The 24,745-nt window shown below is 35.0% G+C and overlaps 2 protein-coding genes across 3 annotated transcripts; one reads left to right on the plus strand and one right to left on the minus strand.

The window, feature by feature from the left end:
• Nucleotides 1-9,809: 9,809 nt before the first annotated feature.
• Nucleotides 9,810-20,719, plus strand: LOC140828162 (carbamoyl phosphate synthase arginine-specific large chain, chloroplastic-like). Of its 2 annotated transcripts, none has more exons than XM_073191156.1 (4): nt 9,810-9,929; nt 16,573-17,917; nt 18,021-18,713; nt 18,984-20,719. In XM_073191156.1, exons 2-4 carry the CDS (start codon nt 16,598-16,600, stop codon nt 20,550-20,552), a joined length of 3,582 nt encoding a protein of 1,193 aa, XP_073047257.1. In that variant the 5' UTR covers nt 9,810-9,929; nt 16,573-16,597; the 3' UTR covers nt 20,553-20,719. The 2 variants fall into 2 exon arrangements, with proteins under 2 accessions (XP_073047257.1, XP_073047250.1); XM_073191149.1 differs by having other exon boundaries at nt 9,810-9,917.
• A 394-nt stretch (nt 20,720-21,113) lies between these two features.
• On the minus strand, nt 21,114-22,877 carry LOC140811577 (proline-rich protein 2-like). Its single transcript, XM_073169545.1, has 2 exons — nt 22,605-22,877; nt 21,114-22,295 (listed from the first exon to the last, which is right to left on the minus strand). The coding sequence occupies exons 1-2, from the start codon at nt 22,762-22,764 to the stop codon at nt 21,334-21,336; spliced, it is 1,122 nt and encodes a 373-aa protein (XP_073025646.1). The 5' UTR covers nt 22,765-22,877; the 3' UTR covers nt 21,114-21,333.
• Between the last annotated feature and the right edge of the window lie 1,868 nt (nt 22,878-24,745).

Consider the following 24,745-nt stretch of genomic DNA (forward strand, 5'->3'; position numbering starts at 1 on the left):
CATTAGCGACGGTGTGTTTAAAAAACGTCGTTAAATGTCTAATTTTTAGTAATTAAAATAATTCAAAACAAGATCGGCGACGGTTTCTCAAAAACCGTCGCTATGAGCGACGGATTGTTTTCTCAAAACCATCGCTAACAATCTGTCGCTATGAGCGACGGTTTTTGAGAATCCGTCGGTAAGTTTCCGGCAGCCGTTTCAGGCCATCTCACCTGTTGACCTTTCCGGTCGACCATTTCCGCCGGCCGCCGGCCGCCACTGTCGCCGTCACGAAGGGGAAGGGCAATTTCGTCTTTTCATCAAAAAATTCAAAATTATCCTACACTTAAAAATCTTACCAAACATAATATTATTTTACATCATATATTACAATTCTATCACAATTATTTTCTTTATCATTTACATACTAATTATTAGTTTATCCTATCCTTCCAACCAAACGCAACCTTATAGAAAATTGCAGTGGTATAAAATTTGAAACCTAGTAATGTTAGAGGAAAAGCAGTTTATTCATTAAAATCGAGACATATGTCTTGCTGCAGAAAATAGACTATGAAGAATTTTGACTTCCATCTACTTATATAAATTTCAAAATTTCAGAAATATAGGGGGATAACTCATTATAATTTAAAGGAGATATTGATTTTAAATATAGAAGGGGATAAAAACTTTGTGTTTAAATTGTTTTGAAAATATGAATTTTTCTTTCACACAAAAAGGAGAGAAAAATATTAGTTGAAATCAATGTTTATATAAGTTTTGTGATCATCAAAAAAGGGAGATTGCTGAATTTAGAAACTTTAACAAGTTTGATTTTGATGATAACAAACTTGTTATTATGTTTCTAGCATATTTACTCAAATGTGAAGTTGTTAACTAAAGATGGAAACTGAAACTCGAATTTAGTCAAACTAAAAATATGAGAAGTTACAACGTTTCAATGATATCTCACATCTCAATGATGAAAATAACTAGCCGCTAAATTGAATGGACAAAAAACTCAATTTCAAACAAGTGGTATTTCACTTTAGTCGGGTTAAATTGGATGTTATCTAAGCAAACTAATTGTTGCAATATCAAACTGATTGTAACGAAAACAACAATCAGTTGAGCATGTGCTGTTACATTATTTGGTATCCTGATCAGCTCGATTATCCAAATAGAACAATTCAGCATGCGTTATGAAGCCAAAAGGTTTATTTACAAATCATATTCACAAGTCAAAGTATGAATCAAAGTTTAAGATGCTGATAAATGATTGTGAAAATATTAGTTTTGCTTATGTTGAGATGATTTCGGCATACCTCATCAGTTTGGGTTTAGGTGACGAATCCAACTAAATGATTAGTCTAGCTTACAAGACAAATTGAAAGCGGACCTCAAAATAAGTCAAGCTCGGGAAAAACACCCAACAAGGTGTAAATGATCGTTTTAATATCAGAAACTTTACAGAATCTTTCCAAATACTCATATTCTTATGTCTAAGGTATATATACTTTTTGGAGCCTATAAATACAACACCTTGAAGATCAAATGGGACATTTAGAAGAAGATACAAAGTATGAGCAGCCTACATGAAGAAATTAATTAAAATGAGAGCAAGCTCATGTGTCAGGATACATTTGATATACACATATACTGTAAAAACCCTCACACACAATCACGCACACATATACATGGATTTGAACTTCAAAGTTTAGATGAGTGAATTTTCACAAAAAGAAATAAAATATTGTATACGTATTATTTGCATAAGAGACGTTAAACATCGTGCGGATTATAAGCTTGCGATCCACAATCGAGAATGTGCTAGGAGTTTCGATTAAACAATGGATAATTCCTAAGTAAAAATGGATTTATACAAGGAGGTGCCTCCTTCTTTAGGGAAAGAAGATGTGACATATGAGTTGTTAATCTCAGAACATCATAAACAAATTCGTGTTTATTTATTTATTATTGTTACTGTTTTTAAGATGCATTGTTGAAGTATTTTATGCATATTTAAATACCAAAAATACTGCATACCAAGTGTTTGATAAAACGTTTAGACCAAAAACATTTTTATACATTCAACTTCCATATGTTTTAATTACTTTACCAAAATGTTTAATCGGTTTCTACAAAGATTATTTTGAGTGTCTTCCGATTGGTTTAAAAATTAAACCCGATTTAATTATTTGGTGCTCAATATTTAAAGAATCGAGCTAGAAGAAGCCATATGTGTTAGCTTCTAGTCTCGGTGTCCTCCTCTTACCAATTTTTTTTTCCTTTTTTTTATATTTTTTTATTTGAAAGTAAATTTTTTAAATTTTCTTTTAATTAGTAAAATTTGACATGGAGAATTCCTAAAAAAATATTGGCAAAAACTTGTATGAGACAGTTTCACGGGTCATATTTGTGAGACAGATCTCTTATTTGGGTCTTCCATGAAAAATTATTATTTTTTATGCTAAGAGTATTACTTCTTATTGTGAATATGGGTAGAGTTGACCCGTCTAACAGATTAAGATCCGTGAGACGGTCTCACATGAGACTCACTCAGAAATTTTTTATATGAGAACTTTTATTATGTTCATGGTTTTGTTTTGGATTATTTAAGACCAAATTTATGAATCACGGTTACTTCTGTTGAGTGATATATTGTACCGTACCAAATATTATATACAATATACCGTACCGAAAATTTCGGTAAATATAACTAACATACCGATTATATTGAAATTGTACGGTATACCTAGATTTCGGTACGGTATCGGTATATACCATTTTATACCGAAAAAACATTACATTTTAAAATTTTTTATGAATTTATTGTTTTAAAACATACAGACCAACATATATATTAATTTACAAATGCATTCCAAATTTATAAATTATATAATTTATATAATTTATAATATAATAGATAAAATTTAATTTTTTTTGGTTAGATATAGTCGATAATCAATGACACAAAGACATTTTCTTGGGCAATCCTTTTGTCTAATCCTTTTTTTCAAATCGGAATACTAGCAAGACATAATAAAAAAGGAATAAACCCTACCATAAGAAGCAAAATTGTTTCTAAAACACAAATTTCACTATTTAGATAACCAAAATCTAAATTAAGCCAACTTGAAGGACCAATTTTGCAATTTTTCCATGTTATTCCATATAAAAAATTTTAATTTTCGGGCAAATAGTCAAAACAATAGTGAGTAAACGATAAAGTTATAAATATTTCATAGCAATGAATTATGGGGGAAAATATAAAGAACAAAAATCAAAATTTTAATAATTGCAAATCAAACAGAAACTTACATAAATTTAAATTAGGAAATATATATAATAAAAAATTGTTTATTTTATATATCTCTACATTTAAAAATTTGTACCCATTTCAAATTGCGTGTGGCGTTTCATTTCAAAATCACAGTAATTAATCTTTCAACAAGTTTCATATTATAATTAATCTTGGCTTCATTTTGATCAACTAGAGTTTTGCATTTAATTTTGATGGGCTTGTAAACAAAATAAATATTTAAAAAATCGAAGAAGTTTCGATTAATAAACTCGTACACTTTTCCAATTATTTCCTTAGGCAAAAACTTGTGTGAGACGATCTCACATGTCGTATTTTATGAGACAGATATCTTTTTTGGGCAATCCATGAAAAAAAATATTACTTTTTATGCTAAGAGTATTACTTTTAATTGTGAATATCGGTAGGGTTGACTCGTCTCTCATATATGAATATTATAAACGTTTCCGAACTATATCAGCACTTCGAAAGGATGATAAATCCGTCCACGTCGTACTCTATCCTATATAATTTTGTGCTATTGGGCGAATTTGAAGCTTACTTGTTGACGATTTGATTCGTATGGGATAGATTGTCAGCGTAGCTTCAATTTCTCATGAGATTCTTTCAAACTGAATCTTTTGAATTTTATGTATTATTTTCGATCAATAACAGCAATTGCGTCATCTCTCTTGATGAATGTTTATGTGGTTGGACTAAATCAAATCTACGACGTAGAACTAGACAAAGAGATTTATAATTTAATTTTCTTAAATATTATTTTTTTATGACCATAAATATCACTTATTCATTATATTATTCCAAAAGGTGAAATCGCTCACCCCGGGCGCCCCTCACACCCTGCCCGACGGGTATGTGAGAGGAGGTAAATCATGGTAACCTGACCAACCAGCAGTGGCTAGACCCGTGCTCACCGCGCACAAGGAACTTATTCATTATATTGAGTAGAGATGTATATATTTATGTATGCCACATGATACATACATACAAATATGCATGTGTATGAGGATGTATATGTCTCTGTGTGTGTAGGGGTGAGCAAAATCTCGGTTAAACCGAAATAACCGACCGAACCGAGTCAATTGAGAAATTCGGTTCGGTTATTTCGGAAATTCGGTTTTGAAAGTTTAAAAAAATCGGTTAATTCGGTTCGGTTTCGGTTTTCGTAAAAAAAAGTTCGGTTAAACGAATTAACCGAATAATAGATTATTTTTTTTAAAAAAAATAGATTTATTATATAATTTATAATATTTTTAATGTTTTTATATTAATTTTATTTTTTTAAAAAAATTCGGTTAATTCGGTTAACCGATTTTAATTCGGTTAATTTATGATCGGTTATTAAAACTAATTCGGTTAGTTCGGTTATCAAAATAAAATTCGGTTCGGTTATTGGCAATTCGGTTCGGTCGGTGACCGAACCGACCGAATGCACACCCCTATGTGTGTGTGTAAATAATAAAATATGTAATAAATTATTTACAAATTTAGTTTAAGAAAAAAAAATTGAAAAGTGATTGCTTAATTTTATTCCAGAGCCTTGGGCTGGCTGTAACGATTCAATGACCCACTCTGTTGGCTGCTCTAGCTACATGGGGTGCCATGGGAAGTATATACTCACTAGAGATGAGGAAAATAATTTAGGGAAAATGGTTTTTTTTTTTTTTTTTGCTTTATATTTATAAAAGTGATTTTTATTGTGGTATTTTTCATTTTTTTTAAAAATTTTGGCTATTTATTTTCCAATTTTAGTTCTTTTTATATGAAAATACTATTGTGACATTTGACATATCAGCAGTATGTCAACGCCATATCGATGACATGTGGAAAATGACTAAAATAGCAGAAAAATAAAATAATTAACTAAATTGAACTGAACTGAACTTTGGTAACTTAGATGATCATAATCGCAACAATACAAACATAAAACCCAAATTTGCAATTTTCCAATAATTTAATTTTATCATGATTTTAAATCTTGAATCTCTTGTATTATTATTTATAAAAATTTATGAAAATTTTATCATGATTTAGATATTTGGATTATTATTATCAATTTCTTCCCCTGAAATCCATGAAAATTGAAGTCCCAATTGTGATAATGGGAGTCGCCTCAAATTATTTTGTAACAATATGGTTGAAATAATTTTAGATTAATTATTTCTGTTTTAACAATAACGAAAAGTTTTTAAAAAATAAATAGTAAAAGTACAAGATTAATTACCCACATATTTTATTTTATTTTATCCTTTCTTTTTTGTTATTTACATTATTCAAATAAATAGTAAAAGTACACAATTAATTACCCACATATTTTATTTTATTTTATCCTCTATTTTTTGTTATTTACATGATTCAGTTACCTTTTCTTGGATGGAAAAGAGATCCATTCCTTGCATCAATATGCATAATTAGTATGAGGTCAATAGCGGAGAATTATCACAATCACCATTCAATGTGTGTCACATTTTATAGTTTTGTGAATATGATTTATGCATCATGTCATATTTATATTTATTACATCGATCGATAAAAAGATATAATTATTTGTGTATGACTATAATTATTTGTATATGACCCGATCCGATCATTGATTTGATTAACTTAGTCATTTTTCATTAGAGTGCTGACGTTGTGACAAATATTGCTGACACGGCAGATGCCACGTCATTCCTCGGTGGAAAAATACTACAATCAAGGGAAAAAAAATGCTGATTATTAGAGTAAGATTGTTAATTAATCGATATCATGATAAAAAATTAAATAAGTAAAATGAAAAAATAAATTATGGAATCAAACGTCTTTGGCGCAAAGATATGTGCTTGGCCATTCAATACTAAATCAACCACCTTCTTCAATCTCCCGAATCAGGTTCACGACCAGAAATCATATTCCTTGTATATTAAAAATCGTATTAGAGACCTAAACGAAATTTGTGTCAAGGGTTGATTGTCCGAATTATCAAACTTCCGGCAAGCGGCGACAGTAGCTGGTGGAAGTGCACGGAGGAAGAGGGGTGGCCGAAAACTTATGTGAGGGAGAGAGATAATTTTTTGTGTAAAAGCTATGTGTATTATTCAATCATAGAATACACATATATTAAAAGTCTTTCCCTAATCTAATCACGACTCTCAATTTTTCAGGATACTGTTTTTCATAATTCAAAGACTATCATAGTCATATATGTATTTTCTACTCTTAAAAATATCATGCACAATTAAATTATTATCAATTTTTGATAATACAACACACACACATATATTTATTTATGTTTTAAATTAATAACTTTTATTTAGTTACTTAATTAGTTAATTAGTCTATTCTAGAATATTTTATAATGTTTCACGATAATTTTGTACTTAGTAATCACTACTACTAACTTATTATTTTGTTAATATATTTTAAATTTAGTAAATAAATAGTTGTAAACTAATTATAACCTTAATCGATGATCAGACAACGGTGGTATTTCGGTGATACAAATTTCGTTCATATAATGAAAAAAAATATTTCGAAGGACAAAATTTTCACTGATTCTTTTTGTAGTTGTGAGTTTTGCGAACTCATTCACTAAAACAGACAGTTCCATTCTTATCATTTAATTAACAGTTAAGCTAACTCCCACAACTTCAATAATATGTAATCAACTTATAAACTCCTTTAAACTGTTTGATCTACATCAAACTACAATCGTCAAATTCAACTTCTTTAACTTGACTATCTCAACGGGAACACATAATTCAATACTCGTGTGACCTTCAATGGTTCAAATATACAGCTAGTCGCGAGTTCACAACTCCATGTGATTCAGAACAATATTTGTTCCTATTCAAGCTTACCCTAATTAGTCACATTCTTTTCATTAACCATTTGATCAAGAACGTCAGAACTCAAGTTTGATTACACCAATTGGATCATGGTAAGAGTGTTAATAGCATCGTCTCATGATTATCTAGGTATAATTGACAGTGCCAACAAGATCTTTAAGTTATGATTGTCGTACAATACGTCGTCCCTTCAGCCCATATATCCCAATCGAATCTGCAACCATTGGTATATCGAGAGCTGCAAATGAATTCGATAACAATGTAATGTATATTTGAGTATTAATAATGACATGATATAGGCAACTGAGGAACCCCTTACCAAAATACACATGTCTTAATCTGGTCAGATATAGGCAACTGAGTGTTGTTCATTGCATTATAAATTGATCGCTTATCTGTATGATTTGACATCTCCATGTCCTTATTAATGAACCATATCGTTTACATCACAGATGTCAGTCTTCATCTCGAGCAACCTTTATCCTCATTTAGGAGGCTGAATCAAAAAGAAACAATTCATTATGTTTCTTAATGAGTTTTATGATCTTACATTGAGAAGCAAACCTCATGATACCTTTTGTATATTCAAGGGTTTTATCTATACAGATTGCATGAATATACAAATAAAGTAAATATCATAACTAGATAAAACCGTAAAATATTATTAAAATAAATTTATTTTTATATAAGAGCAAATAAAATTCAAATTAAAAGATGAGTTACTGGACATCTATTTTAATAGAAATTAATTAGGTGATGAGTAACTTACGAGTCTTTTGCTTGGATTTGAAAGGTGTTTTGGTTGTGTATTAGTGTGCTTATGACATCCTACGGTGGTGCATGGCAATGGGATTTTGTTCCACGTTGCTAGTCAATAAGTGTGTCGGTTTGTAGACTTTACCTCCATCGGATTATGAGTCAAATCTTCAAATTTTATATCTTACTATCTAATTAAATTAAAGTTTAGCAGACCCTTATACTAACTAACATGATGAAATTTAACCACCTTTATTTTTTTTTTTCAATTTTATTTTTGTATGTATTTTTAATCAAGGCAAAAACTTGTGTGAGACGGTCTCACGGGTCGTATTTGTGAGACGAATCTCTTATTTGGATCACCCATGAAAAAGTATAACTTTTTATGCTAAGAGTATTACTTTTTATTGTGAATATGGGTAGGGTTGACCCGTCTCACGGATTATGACCCGTGAGACGGTCTCACGTGAGACTCACTCTATATGACAAAAACTTATGTGAGACGGTCTCACGGGTCGTATTTGTGAGACGGATCTCTTATTTGGGTCATCCATGAAAAAATATTACTTTTTATGTTAAGAATATTATTTTTTATTATGAATATAGGTAGGGTTGACCCGTCTCACAGATTAAGATTCGAGAGAAAGTCTCATGTGAGACCGTCTCTACATATATTCTAGTGTAGTTTATCAAAATGACATGAGACCGTCTCTACATATATTCTAGTGTAGTTTATCAAAATTTCTAATAGCATCATATATAGAGAATGTACCGATAAAGTTAAATTTTTTTATTAATATATAAATGGTAAATGCAGGTCTTTGGTCATTTTTGTCCTAGGATCTATTCTCATATACAGAGCTCTACGAGTAGACATGGATGCTAAAGGAGCTATGTTTGATTTTTACATGTTTATATACAAGGCAAATTCGTATCTCCTTGTCGATCCAAAAAATAAATAAAATAGAGAGAATAAAATACCATATATATTTGTAAAATCGACGTATTTATTGAGCTTTTTGTGAATATTTGTTACGAAAACGCTAATTTTATTTCAACAATTTATCATTTTTTTTGTTTTCGTTAAAAAAAGAAATGGATTGTGCAAACACGTAACTCACGCGTACACCAAAATAGTAGTGTTGATGATTGTTTAGTAATGGAGTGGATTTATGAAGAAATTCTTAACTTAAAAAAAATTGTTAAGATTTAATTACATTAGTGCGTCTGGATTTAAAAACATATTGCTTAAAGAAGTGTTTTTTTTTAACATAAAGAAGTGTCTTTTTTAAGTTGACTTTTAAAAGTTTTTAGGTAAAAGTTTAATAGTTTTGTGTATGGATAAATAGATAAAAAAATTATTTAAAAAAATTTGAGTCAGTTAGAAAAACACTTAAAAACTATAAATTTAGACTTTTGAAAAAAACATTTATTTTAACTTAATTAAGTGCTTTTAAAAACACAATCCTATCCAAACACATATAAAACTACAAAAGTATTTATTTAAAGGCAAAAACTTGTGTGGGACGGTCTCACGGGTCGTATTTGTGAGACGGATATCTTATTTGGGTCATCCATGAAAATGTATTACTTTTTATGCTAAGAGTATTACTTTTTATTGTGAATATGAGTATGTCTCACAGATTTAGATCCGTGAAATAGTTTCACATGAGACCCACTCTTATTTAAAATACTTTTTTTTAAAAGCTACTAAATCCAAACTACAAGAATAAAGGTATATCCAATATATTCAATAAATTTTATTTATGAGATTTTATTTTTATATCACGAGATTTTATATATTATAAGATTTTGAGTAATAGAATTTTGTCTTAATTTTTTTTGAGGTAAGAGCAAATAGAGATTGGGAAATTGTGATATAAATTAACCTTTTAAATATGTGTGGATAATCTTAAAAAAAAAAAAAAATCCAAAACCCTTGCTTTGAACTCCAAGACTCGAGCACAATTAACAAAGAGCAGCCAAGCCCCCTTGCTCTTCTTCCTCTCCCTCTCCTCCATTTCCAGCATAGAGTAAGTATTTAAGTGAGTATTCCCATTTACGTAATTGGAGTTTAATGGATTTCTATTTGTTTTTGTGTGAATGCCTCAGGTTTTTGTTGAATTGACCCAATGAAAAATATTATTCAAGTGATTGAATGGTAAAAAATTGAACTTTGAAGCTTTGGTGTTCAGGAAATGGGTTTTCGGGCTTTTCGGTTTTACCAATATTTATAAACGGGTGATGCCAGAATGCATTTTTACATTACAAATCACATGCCACAAGTTCCAACCTTTAATGAAAATTGGAACTTTTAATTTTTGAATTCGACACTTTTGTGAATGTCCAACAGGAATTTAATCCGTGACATTTGTGTTGAAACATGGTTTTGGATTTGTCAGTTTTAGTCACATTTATGCAAAATACTACTTTCTATTTTCGTTGCTTAGACTGCATAAATACTTTAAAAATGAATTGTATGTTGCATTCTTGTTGTCAATCAGGTATGGTTGGTTTGAGTGATTTGATTTTTTTGGTGACTCTGTTCATGTTTTCGGGATCAGCTTGATATAAACCTGTATAAATTACAAACTGTATATTCTGGGTGTCTTTTTACTCTGAAAGTTTTCTACTATATTGTGGGTTTTGTTAAACCTGTACAGTATGTTGGAGTACCGTTTTTCGCACCTAAGATGTAGTGGAAGGTTTAATTTTTTTTTTATTTTTATGTTCAAAACGATTTTGGACGTCGTATGATTTAAAACTATTTATAGGACGTTTAGAATATTTACCTTTGTGTTTTAAACACTGGACATCTCAAATTATTCCATATTTTAAACGGAGATAGTCCTCCTTATATTTCCTTATAAACTTTCTTCCTCCTTCGATCGTCAAATAATCCACGATCAGAAACTCTGTTACTCGTGTAGTCGCACTAGAGATTTAAACGAAATTTGCGTCGAGATTGGATCGCCGTGATTTCGAAAATCCGGCGGCATTGCTGTGGCGGTGCTGAGAAGGGAAGTGGCCGAAAAATTTTTCTCTAAAAATTTAAGTTGGCCAAAAATTTATGTGACTCAGCAATTAATGAAAATATTATTTCATGTAACAATTAATGAAAACAAAAATTTCAGTTGGCCGAAATTATTATTTCATGTAACAATTAATGAAATATTTATAAAATTTAATTCACCATCTAATAAGGAATCCTACTTGAATCAAGATTTAACAATTTCATTATTCAAAATCTCTATGTGTGTATTTTCTACACTTGAAACCGATATGAGACATCTTAACACACCTCTCTCACGCTCAGGAACGAACAACTGAAACGTGGAGACATTAATAGGTGGCTCAACTATGGGCCGTCTAACACATAACTGTGGGCTTCAGCTCTGATACCATTTTAATTGACACTTGTACCTAACTCAACCTCAAAAGCTAGCTCAAGGGGGAAAGATTGTTCAAGTTCATATATGCAATTATCAGGAACTCTAATGTTAAGATTGAGATTTAGACTAGGCAAATCTGCCCAACCTTGCACTAACACAATAGTTCACAATACAAGGAAACAATCTGCCAATGGCTTGCACACAAAAAGGCTTAACACTCGTATTTCTCAAAGCCTTGTGCAACTCATGGCTTATATAAACGAAATACAAGGCAACAATATCAGATAAACTCGAGTAACTGCTCCTGGAACTGCCACTTGTCAAGCCCAACTGCTTGGTCTGGATAAGAACAAGCCTAACTGCTGCCAGATTGCATGCTTGTCTTCCTGCCACTTGTCCTAAACATTGGCCAGGTGTCCCAAAACGTCCACACAACTGCCCAAACATCAGATTCCAGGCTTAAACGTGTCCAAGGCCTTAACCAACTCGAGTTGACTTGCTTGCATAGCCAAGTCCAAATCTTCCAACACTTAGCTGCCTTTAGCACACCCTCCCAAATGTGCTAGTCGTCTATACACTTAGCCGATCCATTCCAACCGCTGCCGCATGCACTCGGCAACATGCCACAATGATCCGCACAAACATCATGGCTCAAAGACTTAGTAAATCACCGATGTAACAGACCAATTCAACCTCAAATGCTAGCTCAATGGGGGATATTGTCTAAGTCTTTATATGCAACACCCAGGAACTCTATCCAACAGATGTGAGACATATTAACATACCTCTCTCATGCCCAGGGATGAACACCTGGAGCGTGAAGTTTACAAATGACCCAAATACGGGCAGAACGAGTTGCCCAACTATGAGCAATCAAATACATAACAATGGAACGTGAGCTCTGATACTATGTTAAGATTGAGACTTGGACCTAACTCAATCCCAAAAACTAGTTTAAGGGGGGATGATTGTCCAAGTCCATATATACAACTCCTAAGAACTCTATCCGACCGATATGACACATCTTAACAGGTACAAATCTCGTTCATATAAGAAAATTTCGATAGACAATTTTCCACTGACCCATTTTTGGCAGAGGCCAATTTTGTGAACTCCTTCACTAAAACAGACATTTTTAACTTTAAAATTTGAATAAATACTAGGAATTTTTTTTCTTTTAAACATTTTCTTCTAACTTCAAAACCATCCAACATAAGAACGAATAATTTAAAAACTTAAATGCATAAAAATCCGTAAATCGTCAACCACAGAATCGTATGTCAATTTAAAATTATCCAAAACTAAACTTCGAAATAAAGCATTAAACCTTTAATAAAATAATCCTCAAAATCTTTTCTTTAAAACTTTAAATTTTAAGCTAACGCGGAAAATAAAAGTCCCTTGGATGTGTACTGCCGGGCCCGTTTCACTCAAACGTTAGCGCCTCCCTCAAAATCATCATCGCCCGCGACTATCCAAACATAGCGAGTCTAATGATTCAGCATGTTGTAACCATACGTAACAAATAATGTATTTACAGGCACATGCAACATTAAAATAAATATTTTAATAAAATAAGCTGTCGTAAAAACTCGTAATCATAGGTAAATCATAAATCATAAAGCTTTTCATCATCGTATATCATTTTTGGGTGAAGTTTGATTCTTGAAAGTGACTTATCATATATCATATCATCAAGGTCGACTGATCAGTCTAGCTATACCCAGTACCTGAGGGCGGGGCGTCTGCAACTCTTTTCACTGGCCCGTGGCCAAATATGGAAATACGATCGTCGGACTCCCTCTGGGGCCTTTTCCCATAAACGAGCTTCCTTCGAGGACTTTTCCCTCACGATATCCCATTAAAGCTTTGGTGTCACATTCAATTCACATTCTTCAAAATATTTTTCCTTTCCTTTTATTTATAAAATATCGTGTCCTTTAAAAATGGCATTTAGCGGGAAAAATCGTACAATCTGTACATATATAATAAAATATCATATTTTCATCATAAGCATTTTAAAATATCATTTAACATGTATTATGATTCTTCGGGACACTGTCAGACCTTTCTACTACCCGTGACGTAAAATGACCATTTTGCTCGTGGACCTCGAACTTCCAAATTTTGATTTTTTCTTACGATTCTTGACTCGAACCTATCACGAACCATCTAAACTGTGAAGCGTTTTAAACCGAATTAATTCCAAACTTAATATTTTCTCCCCAAATTTTAAATATAAGCTTTTCATCCCTAAAATACCCAGTGAACCACGAACCAACTCCTGTGGACTACGGTTCGAGCCCCATCTCTTTTCCTAGCCATTTTCGAACCCTTCCTTTATTCCTAAGCCACGCCCCTCCAAAAGGTGAGCCACCCTCTAGCCAGCCTTGGACCAGACCCTAGCCCCTTTCCTAGGACCCTAGTGACCCTACTGGACCAGCCCCTGACCGTCCACAGCCTTCTCGCCTAGTCTCCCAAAAACCCGAGCCCTAAACTTCCATCCTTGTGGCCGCAACTACCTTCCTTCGTCCATCAGCGAGTCCATCCATGCTAGGACTCTTCCTAGCCCTAGGACGCAACCCTCACAGGGTCTTGACCACGCATTATCGAGCCCCTGGTCGAGCCGTCCCCTAGCCATCCCATAATCCCCAAGAAACTCTTGAAAACCCTAGGTTCTAGCCTCACCCAAGCACGGCTCGTTTTGCATATGACCAGCCCTCATCCTGCCCTTAAATGACTCCTTTTCCAATCCTTTAATGTCTCCTAATGGCATCATGTCCTTTAGAAGTCATAACATGTCTCAAGCGAGCGTAAAAACGTCAAAATTTTTAAAAATATTCATCCAATCGTCAAATAATTCGATCAATATAATTTTCATGCTTCAAAACATAAAAACACATATTATGATTTGAATGGTGCAAAAAGAAAGTTTAGAAACGTGCCTTTGCATTTAAAACGCTCGAAATACGAATACCGAAGCGGTGGAACGTCGGTGGCGAACGAATGACGATTTCTACCCATTTTCTACCATTTTTTCTCGTCAAAACCCCACCGAAAACCCACTTTGGGATGCAAGGGAGTCGGGTGATCGTTTTTGGAAGGAAGAACGAGGAAGAAAATCAAAAAACGAAGGAGAAAAAAATCGAAAACTTCCTTGATCAAGAGTTCTATGTTACGGCCGTTCTTCCTCTTCGATTCTTTTTCAATTCTCGTAACTTTTGTGTGTGTGTGTGTGTGTTTCGGGGGTGGGGGGTAGGTGTTTAGGTGTGAGTGTGTTTAAAACTCTTTTAAAAAGAATTTTAAAAGATTTCAAATTACTTAACTAATGGGCTTGATTAACACTAGTTTTAAAATAATTAATTAGGCCCATTAAGATTAATAAAATCATTAGGTCTTAAATTAAAAAGTTTAAAATATCTATTTCCAAAAAATTCCTTAAAAATACATAATTCCTTGCTCCCACTATTATTTGACCTTAAAAATTCCATAATTCTTAAATTATTTAAAATAATTATTTTCTTAACTAAAAAAAAAATTTAGCTTTTAAATCTTTAAGACCTTAATCGTCTCTGTTCCTCCGTCCCACCCAACCATCGATATTCTTCTGAAATCTTTAATTATGAACCAAACAAAATTACACAATTAATCATTTATTTACTCAAAATATATCATTTATGCATCCAAAATCAGTTGATTAAAATATTTTAGCAATTTAATAATTTTCATGCATGCGGTCTATATGGACTGATTTTGGGCGTTACCAGACAGTTCTACTATCCTCACTTAATTAGCTGTTAAGCTAACATCCACATCTTCCATTACATTGAATTAATTTATAAACTCCTTTATAAGTAATCTGTTTGATATCTATCAAATTATAGTCGCCTAATTCATATAATTGAATTTGACTATCTCAACGTGAACACATAATCCAATACTTGTGTGATCATCAATGGTTCAGAGATACAGCTAGCCGTTGGTTCACAACTTCATTTGATTCAAAAAAAATTTATTCTTATTTGCCCTAATTAATCCATTCTTTTCATCAACCTTTGATCAAGAATGTCAGAACTCTAGTCTGATTGTTTACCCATCGGATCATGGTAAGAGAGTCTAGTAGTATCGTCCCATGATTCCCTAGATATCACTGATAGTGCTTGCAAGAGCCTTAAGTTATTGTTTTACCAATACAGTTCCTTAAACTCCTATATCCCGATCAAATCTGCAACCATTGGTATGTCAGGAGTTGCAAATAAATTCGATAACGATGTGATATATGATCTTTGATTAATAATAGTGACATGGTATGTGCAACAAAGCAAACACCTTTCCAAAATGCACAAGTCTTAATCTGGCCAGAGATTTCTTGCATTATTAACTCATTAGATAACATATGATATCTTTACCTGTAGGCGAGTAGTGAATCCTCGAGTACAATGCATTGACACATACGTATTTCGAAACTACATATATTATCGCCACCTAATGACCCTCAATGGAGGCGGTAAACAGATCAAAGTACATGATAGTATGTAGAGCTTTTACGTTGTCCCGGATCAAAGGACTAAGAGTGTACAACCATAACCGCAGACTTTTCCACTCGATAAGTGATAATCACTTGGAAAGTTCGATGGAGGGTTGTTCAGTGCATCATCAAATGATTACTCATCTGTATGATTGGACATCTCCATGTTTTTACCAATGAAACATGACGTTTACATCATATATGCTAGTCTCAAACTCAAGCGGCCTTTATCCTTATTTTAGGCGGTTGAATCCACTAGGAGTCTGTTTAGAATATACGGTACACTTCCTAATGAGTTTTATTATCTTACGTGGAGAGACAGACCTCATGATACCTATAGTATATTCAATGACTTTATCAATGCAGTTTGCATGAGTATACAGATAAAGTAAATAACATAATTGGATAAAATCGTAAAATATTATTAAAAATAAAGATTGTTTTTACACAAGAGTTCATAAAGCCCAAGCCACGAGTTGACTCGCTGGGCACCTACTCTAAAACAATTTATCTTTTTACTTAAAAATTTTTTACCACCTTCATTTGGAAGTGTGAGTTTGTTATGTGCTTGATATGGTCTTTTTATGAATCTATAAAATTTAGTAGGATGAATTTGAGGAGTTTTGTATTAGTTCTCCTTTCCCCAGCGACACAAACTCTTCTTTTTGCCGTTTGGTTAATTTTTTTTCTTTCTCTGGATATTGCATGTTCAAGCTAGGATCGTATTTTTGCAATTTTTTTACAATGCTGTTGTGTTGATTCTTGTAGGAAATTCTAGCAGCGTTAAAAGAAGATGAATCATTGTGCACATCAATGTAGTAATGCTCTATGTAACCTAGTTCAAGCCAATCCATGTATACCCGTACGAGAGCTTTCCCCCCACCTTTTCACCCAGACAAAAGTAGCATTAAAGAAGAGTTCAACAAGTCTCTACCTGTCATCTCGCCACTTGACGTTAAATTCTGCACTAACTGAGGCTACTGGTGTCAAAAATGGTTATGGTTCATCAAGTGGAGGGGTTCTTGAAGATAAAAAAGGTGTGGGTAAAAGAACAGATATAAAGAAGATCCTTATTTTGGGAGCAGGGCCTATTGTGATAGGGCAGGCTTGCGAGTTTGATTACTCAGGTACACAAGCCTGCAAGGCTCTTAGAGAAGAGGGATATGAGGTTATCCTTATTAATTCAAATCCGGCCACTATAATGACGGACCCTGAAATGGCAGATAGGACTTACATCGAGCCATTGACACCAGACTTGGTTGAGCAAGTTCTAGAAAAGGAGAGACCTGATGCTTTGTTGCCCACTATGGGTGGTCAGACGGCACTTAATCTTGCTGTGGCACTGGCAGAGAGTGGTGCACTTGAGAAATATGGTGTGGAGTTAATTGGTGCAAAGCTTGATGCAATCAAGAAGGCAGAGGATAGGGATTTGTTTAAGCAGGCTATGAAGAATATTGGACTTAAGATGCCTCCTTCAGGGATTGGAACTACACTTGAGGAATGCTTCGAAATTGCCAACTTGATTGGGGAGTTCCCCTTGATTATCCGTCCTGCTTTCACATTAGGTGGGACAGGAGGTGGGATTGCTTATAACAGGGAGGAATTCGAGGCCATATGTAAGTCAGGGCTCGCTGCTAGCGTGACATCTCAGGTTTTGGTTGAGAAGTCCTTGTTGGGGTGGAAAGAGTATGAGCTTGAGGTTATGAGAGATTTAGCAGATAATGTGGTGATTATTTGCTCGATTGAAAATATCGATCCAATGGGAGTTCACACTGGGGACTCCATCACTGTGGCCCCCGCACAAACCTTGACAGATAAGGAGTACCAGCGACTCAGAGATTATTCTATTGCTATTATTAGGGAAATTGGAGTTGAATGTGGAGGTTCAAATGTTCAATTTGCTGTTAATCCTGAAGATGGAGAGGTAATGGTGATTGAGATGAATCCTAGAGTTTCTAGATCATCAGCTTTGGCCTCAAAGGCAACTGGTTTCCCAATAGCCAAGATGGCTGCCAAGTTATCAGTCGGATACTCATTGGATCAGATTCCTAATGATATCACAAAGAAAACCCCAGCAAGTTTTGAGCCTTCCATAGACTATGTTGTTACTAAGGTGATGCTCATTTTTTCATTGATATCTGGCTCATGCGCTTATTATGGCTTATTGATTTCACTCATTAATTTTAATATCATCTAATTTTTGTGTGCAAATGCAGATACCTAGGTTTGCATTTGAGAAATTTCCTGGATCAGAGCCAATTCTAACAACCCAGATGAAGTCTGTTGGTGAATCCATGGCAGTGGGCCGAACATTCCAAGAATCATTTCAAAAAGCTGTGCGATCGCTTGAATGTGGGTATTCTGGATGGGGTTGTGCACAAGTCAAGGAACTTGACTGGGATTGGGAGAAACTGAAATACAATTTACGGGTGCCCAGCCCAGATCGAATCCATTCCATATATGCTGCAATGAAGAGGGGAATGAAGGTGGATGATATCCATGAACTGAGTTACATTGATAAATGGTTCCTCACTCAGCTTAAAGAACTTGTAGATGTGGAACAGTATCTTTTGGCTTGGAATTTGTCACAAATGACTGTCGATGACTTTTGGGAAGTGAAGAAAAGAGGGTTTAGTGATAAACAGATTGCTTATGCCATAAAATCCACTGAGAAAGAAGTTCGATCGAAGAGATTATCTTTTGGAGTTAAACCAGTATATAAAAGAGTGGATACATGTGCCGCAGAGTTTGAAGCTGATACCCCTTACATGTATTCATCCTATGATTTTGAGTGTGAATCAGCTCCCTCTCAAAGGAAAAAGGTTTTGATTTTAGGTGGAGGACCAAATCGGATTGGACAAGGGATTGAGTTTGATTATTGCTGCTGTCATACATCATTTGCCCTTCAGGTTTGTGCATCTTAATTGATTGGTGCTCTGTTTTCCCCCCTTTTACTTCGCAAAAAATGCTTGTTTATGAACTTGTTGAGCTTTAATGTCTTTTTTGGGCAAGAGTGAAGAAATACCAATTTACAATCAATTGATATTCTAGGAAATTGCTTGTGAAAATATATTCAGGGACATGTACCTTATTGTTAAATTTTCCTTCAATCAGATTGTAGATAGTTTAGTTATTACTTTTCTGTGTTATCTTCTAATCTTGGAATTCTTTCTGTGTAGGATGCAGGCTATGAAACAATCATGATGAATTCAAACCCAGAAACAGTATCGACAGATTATGACACCAGTGATCGGCTCTACTTCGAACCTCTCACAGTGGAGGATGTTCTGAATGTCATTGACTTGGAAGGGCCTGATGGCATCATTGTCCAATTTGGCGGTCAAACTCCTCTAAAACTGGCTCTTCCTATTGAGCATTATTTAGATGAGCACAAGCCCAAGTCTAGAAGTGGTGCTGGCTTTGTTAGCATCTGGGGCACATCCCCCGATTCTATCGATGCTGCTGAGGATAGGGAGAGATTTAATGCAATTTTGAAGGAATTACAGATAGAGCAGCCAAAAGGAGGAATTGCCAAGAGTGAAAAAGATGCACTAACTATTGCTGCAGACATTGGTTACCCTGTTGTTGTTCGACCTTCCTATGTTTTAGGAGGCAGGGCAATGGAAATTGTTTACAGTGATGAAAAACTTGTAACTTATCTTGAAACTGCTGTTGAGGTGGATCCCGAGCGTCCTGTTCTTGTTGACAAATACTTGTCTGATGCTATAGAGATTGATGTCGATTCACTCACCGACTCACACGGTAACGTAGTGATCGGTGGAATAATGGAGCACATTGAACAGGCTGGAGTCCATTCCGGGGATTCAGCATGCTTGCTTCCCACAAAAACTGTGTCATCTTCATGCTTAAAAACAATTAGGAACTGGACAACAAAATTGGCAAAGCGGTTGAATGTGATTGGATTAATGAACTGTCAGTATGCAATTACGGGTTCAGGGGAAGTTTTCTTGCTCGAGGCTAACCCTCGTGCATCTAGGACAATCCCTTTTGTATCCAAGGCTATCGGTCATCCACTGGCTAAGTATGCTGCTCTAGTTATGTCAGGGAAATCTCTCCAGGACTTGCAGTTCACAAAAGAGGTTATCCCAAAGCACGTCTCTGTTAAAGAGGCCGTTCTCCCATTCGAGAAATTCCAAGGAGCTGATGTTATTCTAGGTCCAGAGATGCGTAGTACAGGTGAGGTTATGGGCATCCACTACGAGTACTCAATTGCATTTGCAAAGGCGTTGATAGCTGCTGGACAGAAGCCACCTCTTTCTGGTACCCTCTTTCTCAGCTTAAACGACTTGACCAAGTCCCATCTTGCAACAATTGCCCGAGCCTTTCTTGAACTTGGTTTCAAGATTGTTGCAACTTCTGGCACAGCCCATGTCCTTGATTCCGAAGGTTTTCCAGTCGAGCGAGTGTTGAAGATGCACGAAGGACGGCCTCATGCCGGTGATATGATTGCTAACAGGCAAATCCAGATGATGGTGATCACAAGTTCGGGTGACCAACTTGACCAAATTGACGGAAGACAGCTGCGAAGGATGGCTCTGGCTTACAAGATTCCTATAATAACTACTGTTGCTGGAGCTTTGGCCACTGCTGAAGCCATTAAAAGTTTAAAAAGCAGCAAGATTGAGATGTCAGCTCTGCAAGATTACTTCGTCACCGACAATAAAAAAGAGAGAAGCGCAACATTACAGTCCATTTCATCTCATTCTCAAGAAAGATTACACTTGTAAAGTGATATCTTGCCATCGATTTCATCTTTTCTGTAAGTTCTTGTTGGACTTGTATACCGTCTCTCTCTCGGGCTCTGGGAGCATAACTATGGCTGCTGTGTTTTCCTAAGCCTATGCTATTTTTGTATGTGGATTTTTGCGAAAATTATTAAGTCAATTCTCTTATATTTTGTAATCCAATGAAGTGCCTGTAAATACATCTGAAGGAGGGATGATTTAATATCATATAATTTTCGACAATATTTCAATTTGAATGTGAAATATATTAATTTCCCTTTTAATGTGTGATCTAAACTAAACAGTGCATAAAATATAAGTTTACTAGATAATTTCGTATTTAATATCTTACGACCCAATTAAAGTGAAGACAAATTATAATCGGACGTATATTAGGAAGAAATTAACATAATTAAAAATGTTGGATCATCTTAAATAATTATTAATATTTTTCTTTAAAACAGCAAACAAAAGGCTTCACCTCTCGTTTTTCTTGCTTTATACATATCATTCAGTCCTCTTGTTTTATATGATTGATATACATCTTGTATTCTCATGCAAACGAAGAGAATAGCCGATCATATATTTGAACTTTAAGACAACATTACAAAGAAACAAGAACTGATGCAATTTCCTGTCTCAGTCACTTAATTCTCTTGAAACATAAAGAACTTGAAAAAAAAATGTATTTTTAATTATTAAATGCTGCAAATAATATATTAATCTTCATGATGCATCTTTTTGAAGATGAACCAGAGGTGGGAATTACACCTTCTTGAAATGCTCATGGATGATATGGAGGGAGTGGTGGGAAATGGCCAAACTTGGGGTGTTTGAAGTACTTTGGAGGTAGCTGTGGAAGAGGAGGACAAGGTTTCTTGATCACTGGTGGATAATATGGAGTTGGAGGTGGCAGAGGCTTCGTCACGACCGGTGGCTCGGGTTTAGGCTTGTAAACTGGTTGCTTGTAAACCGGTGGCTCGGGTTTGGGCTTGTAGATAGGAACTGGTGGGGGAAGAGTTTTGTAAACTGGTGGCTTGGGTTTAGGTTTGTAGACTGGAGGCTCTGGCTTGGAGATTGGTGGACATGGTATTTTAGGAGGTTTGTGGACCGGTGGTTTCGGCTTGTAAATGGGAACAGGAGGCTTATAGACTGGAGGTTTGGGCTTGTAAACTGGAACAGGTGACTCGTATACAGGTGGTTCCGGCTTGTAAACTGGTGGTTTAGGCTTGTAAACCGGAACAGGTGGCTTATATACAGGTGGTTCTGGCTTGTGGACTGGTGGTTCAGGCTTGTAAACCGGAACCGGCGGGCTGTAGACTGGTGGATTCGGCTTGTAAACAGGGACCGGTGACTGGTAGGCGGGTGTTGGGGGAGGAAGGAACCAATGGAAATGCTTCTTCCAAGGATCAAATGGGAGAGGAGGGAACTTGAAAATCGGCCAAAAGAATTTAGAAGTGCACAATACAGCTGAAAATTTGAGATTCTTGCTTGGGCTAAAGGTGTATTTGCCTTTGGTTTGAGATTTGAACACAATCTTGGCTGCCTCTAGGCCATCATGGGCAGGACAAGCAACCGCAGCCGCGCTGTGCAACTGCGCATAGCATTCTTCTTTGAGTTTTTGTCCATCTTCAACTATCGTTTCCGGGATCGAGACCTTGAATTTCCCTTCATCGTCGAGCTCCCCGAAGCCGATTCTTTTGATCCTTCCATCTTTAAGCTTGCAGTCTATGCTTACACGAAGTCCTTAATTCATACAAAAGAGTGAAAAAGGTAAAAGAACGTGAGCATCCAAATAATGTCCAAGAAACATAGATTAAATTATACAAGTTGAAATTTCAAGTTTCTTGATTATTCTGTCAGTAAGCAGGAAGGTAAATGTCGTGTGTCATCATTTATATTAAAGCCAAGATACATCATGTTAATGAAATTTATCCAAGGATTGTTTTTTTTAAAATTACAATGTAATGACATTTTAGTCAAAAACAGACAACGATGTCGTGCTCTTCTCACTTCTCACAAAATGTCACTTGTTATTTGCAATCGGTTTATTACCTGAAAATGCCTGGTTGGTTTTAAAGTGATTCTCCTCACAATCTACACACTCTCCGGTCCCGACGACCTTGATCGTATTGTCGGGATCAGCATTACAGAAACCAACTGCAAATAGTAAACACAGAACAAAGAAACCTCCCCAAAGAGAATGAACCCTCATTTTACCCCACTGAGCTTTTAACTCTTCAACCAATTACTCAAGAATTAACCAGAAAACAAAAGGGCATTAGCCCAATATCAGAAACTATATGTATCTCTATATTTATACATCTGTTTTTGATTCTTGAATGAGTGGAATGCACGATCTCTATATATATAGTGTTTCTTGGGATCAGTTCACTGCGTGTAATGAATACAGCCGACTTGTAGAACTTAATGAGATCACATGTTGGTTTGTATAATTGATTTTGCATTAGTCCCGCCGGCCCATAAGTTGAAGGCAGATAATTATCGTCATTTGCTTAGAGCTAGCTAGCCATAGGTGATATATAGGCCCTTTTTCACGCGTTGCCTGTATTCATAATATTTTTGTGGGTGTAATAATAGTTGTTAACAACGTGCTATGTGGAAACCCAGAAAAACAAACACAAAAAACCCTCTGCGAATGATGCAAAAAATACATGGTTTTAGAAGATATTTGATTTTACATAAGGGATTGCATGATTGGGTGTTGTCACTTTAACGAAAGTTATAATTAGTGGTATCTGTATAACTCTAATATTTTAAATCGTGTAGCAAATCAAGCTTCATGTATCGATTGCTACTCCAATCTTTTAAAGCGAGCAGCTTCATGTATCGATTATTACTAAATTTTTTTTTATACCATATAAAACCCTAAGTTTTATGTAGCAATTGTTTTTCTAACAAAGACAATTATTGTATACAAACAATGTAATGCCCTAGATTTTATATCACATTAAGCGGAGATTATTGAAATTAAATTGATGTGATTATAGCCTGGCCATTACGAGATCGAATTAAACCAAGCATATGAAGTATATAATTTCTCGGACAGAATTGTTGGCGCCCGAGCGGTAAAGATCGACCGCCCGAGCGCCAATGTTGCTGTAATATTCGTCGCGGGCAGAAAGTTTGGCGCCCGGGCGGTATATTTTGACCGCCCGAGCGCCAAGGGTGCCTTCAGAAATTGTTGGACAGAAACTACCGCGCTCGAGCGGTAGTTTTGCACCGCTCGAGCGCCGACCAAAATGCAAGAAAATATGTCACGTTCTATTAACATGCAAGGTGGATATATATACATACAAACGTGATATCCTTCAGAAATAAGGAGGAGACTTCCGAGAATAGCCTAGAATCCTTACGCCTTTTTGTGAGGAATCCGTCTGATTTTGAATCCGAGTACGGCACCGTGTTCCTAGCAACGCAGGCTACATTGGGACGTAAGTTTTATTACGTTTGGACATGTTTTGGAATTATGATGTTGTTAGAATTGAATACACATCATATATGTTGTTCGTGACATGTTAGACAGCGTAGAATCGAAGTCAGATTAAGAAACGTACTGAACATAGAATTGTTATGAATTTCAGAATGAAATTGACTAGAATTGATATCAGATTGGTACAGTGGTTAATTGTAAATGATTGGAATTAATATAGACTGATATAATATTATCAGTATCGCGAGATTGTACTATTGTACCGTCAGAATGTGATTAAACAGAGATGTTGTGATTCGATTAGAATATTGATACATAATATTGATATTGTCATTGCCAGATTGAACAGTGACAAACCTTGAATCAAGACTTCGATTGTATCAGAAAGACATCAAGAAAGGTATAAATAAATGTTGAGTTGGGATTGCACAACTCAAGTTAGGTTTGACTTGAGTTTCCCTAAATCACATACTTTACTTTATTGCATTGATATTCGCAGATTATCAGATTGATATGTTAATGTATTGACTTAGAACAGAGTCAGAGTCCGAGTCTAGGGCAGACAGCCTAGCTAGGGCAGAACCGCCGAGTCTTTCTCAGAACCGATAAGACTCTAGACTTACGGTGTATCGACGAGCTTCAGATGTAGATCGACGTCTATCTCAGACACACTCGATACAGGATACCAAAGTCTAAATTAGATTGGGATCCCTAGATTTGAGATAAGATAAGAGTAGATCAC

Source organism: Primulina eburnea, chromosome 1, assembly GCF_022965805.1.
Source record: "Primulina eburnea isolate SZY01 chromosome 1, ASM2296580v1, whole genome shotgun sequence".
NCBI lineage: Eukaryota > Viridiplantae > Streptophyta > Magnoliopsida > Lamiales > Gesneriaceae > Primulina > Primulina eburnea.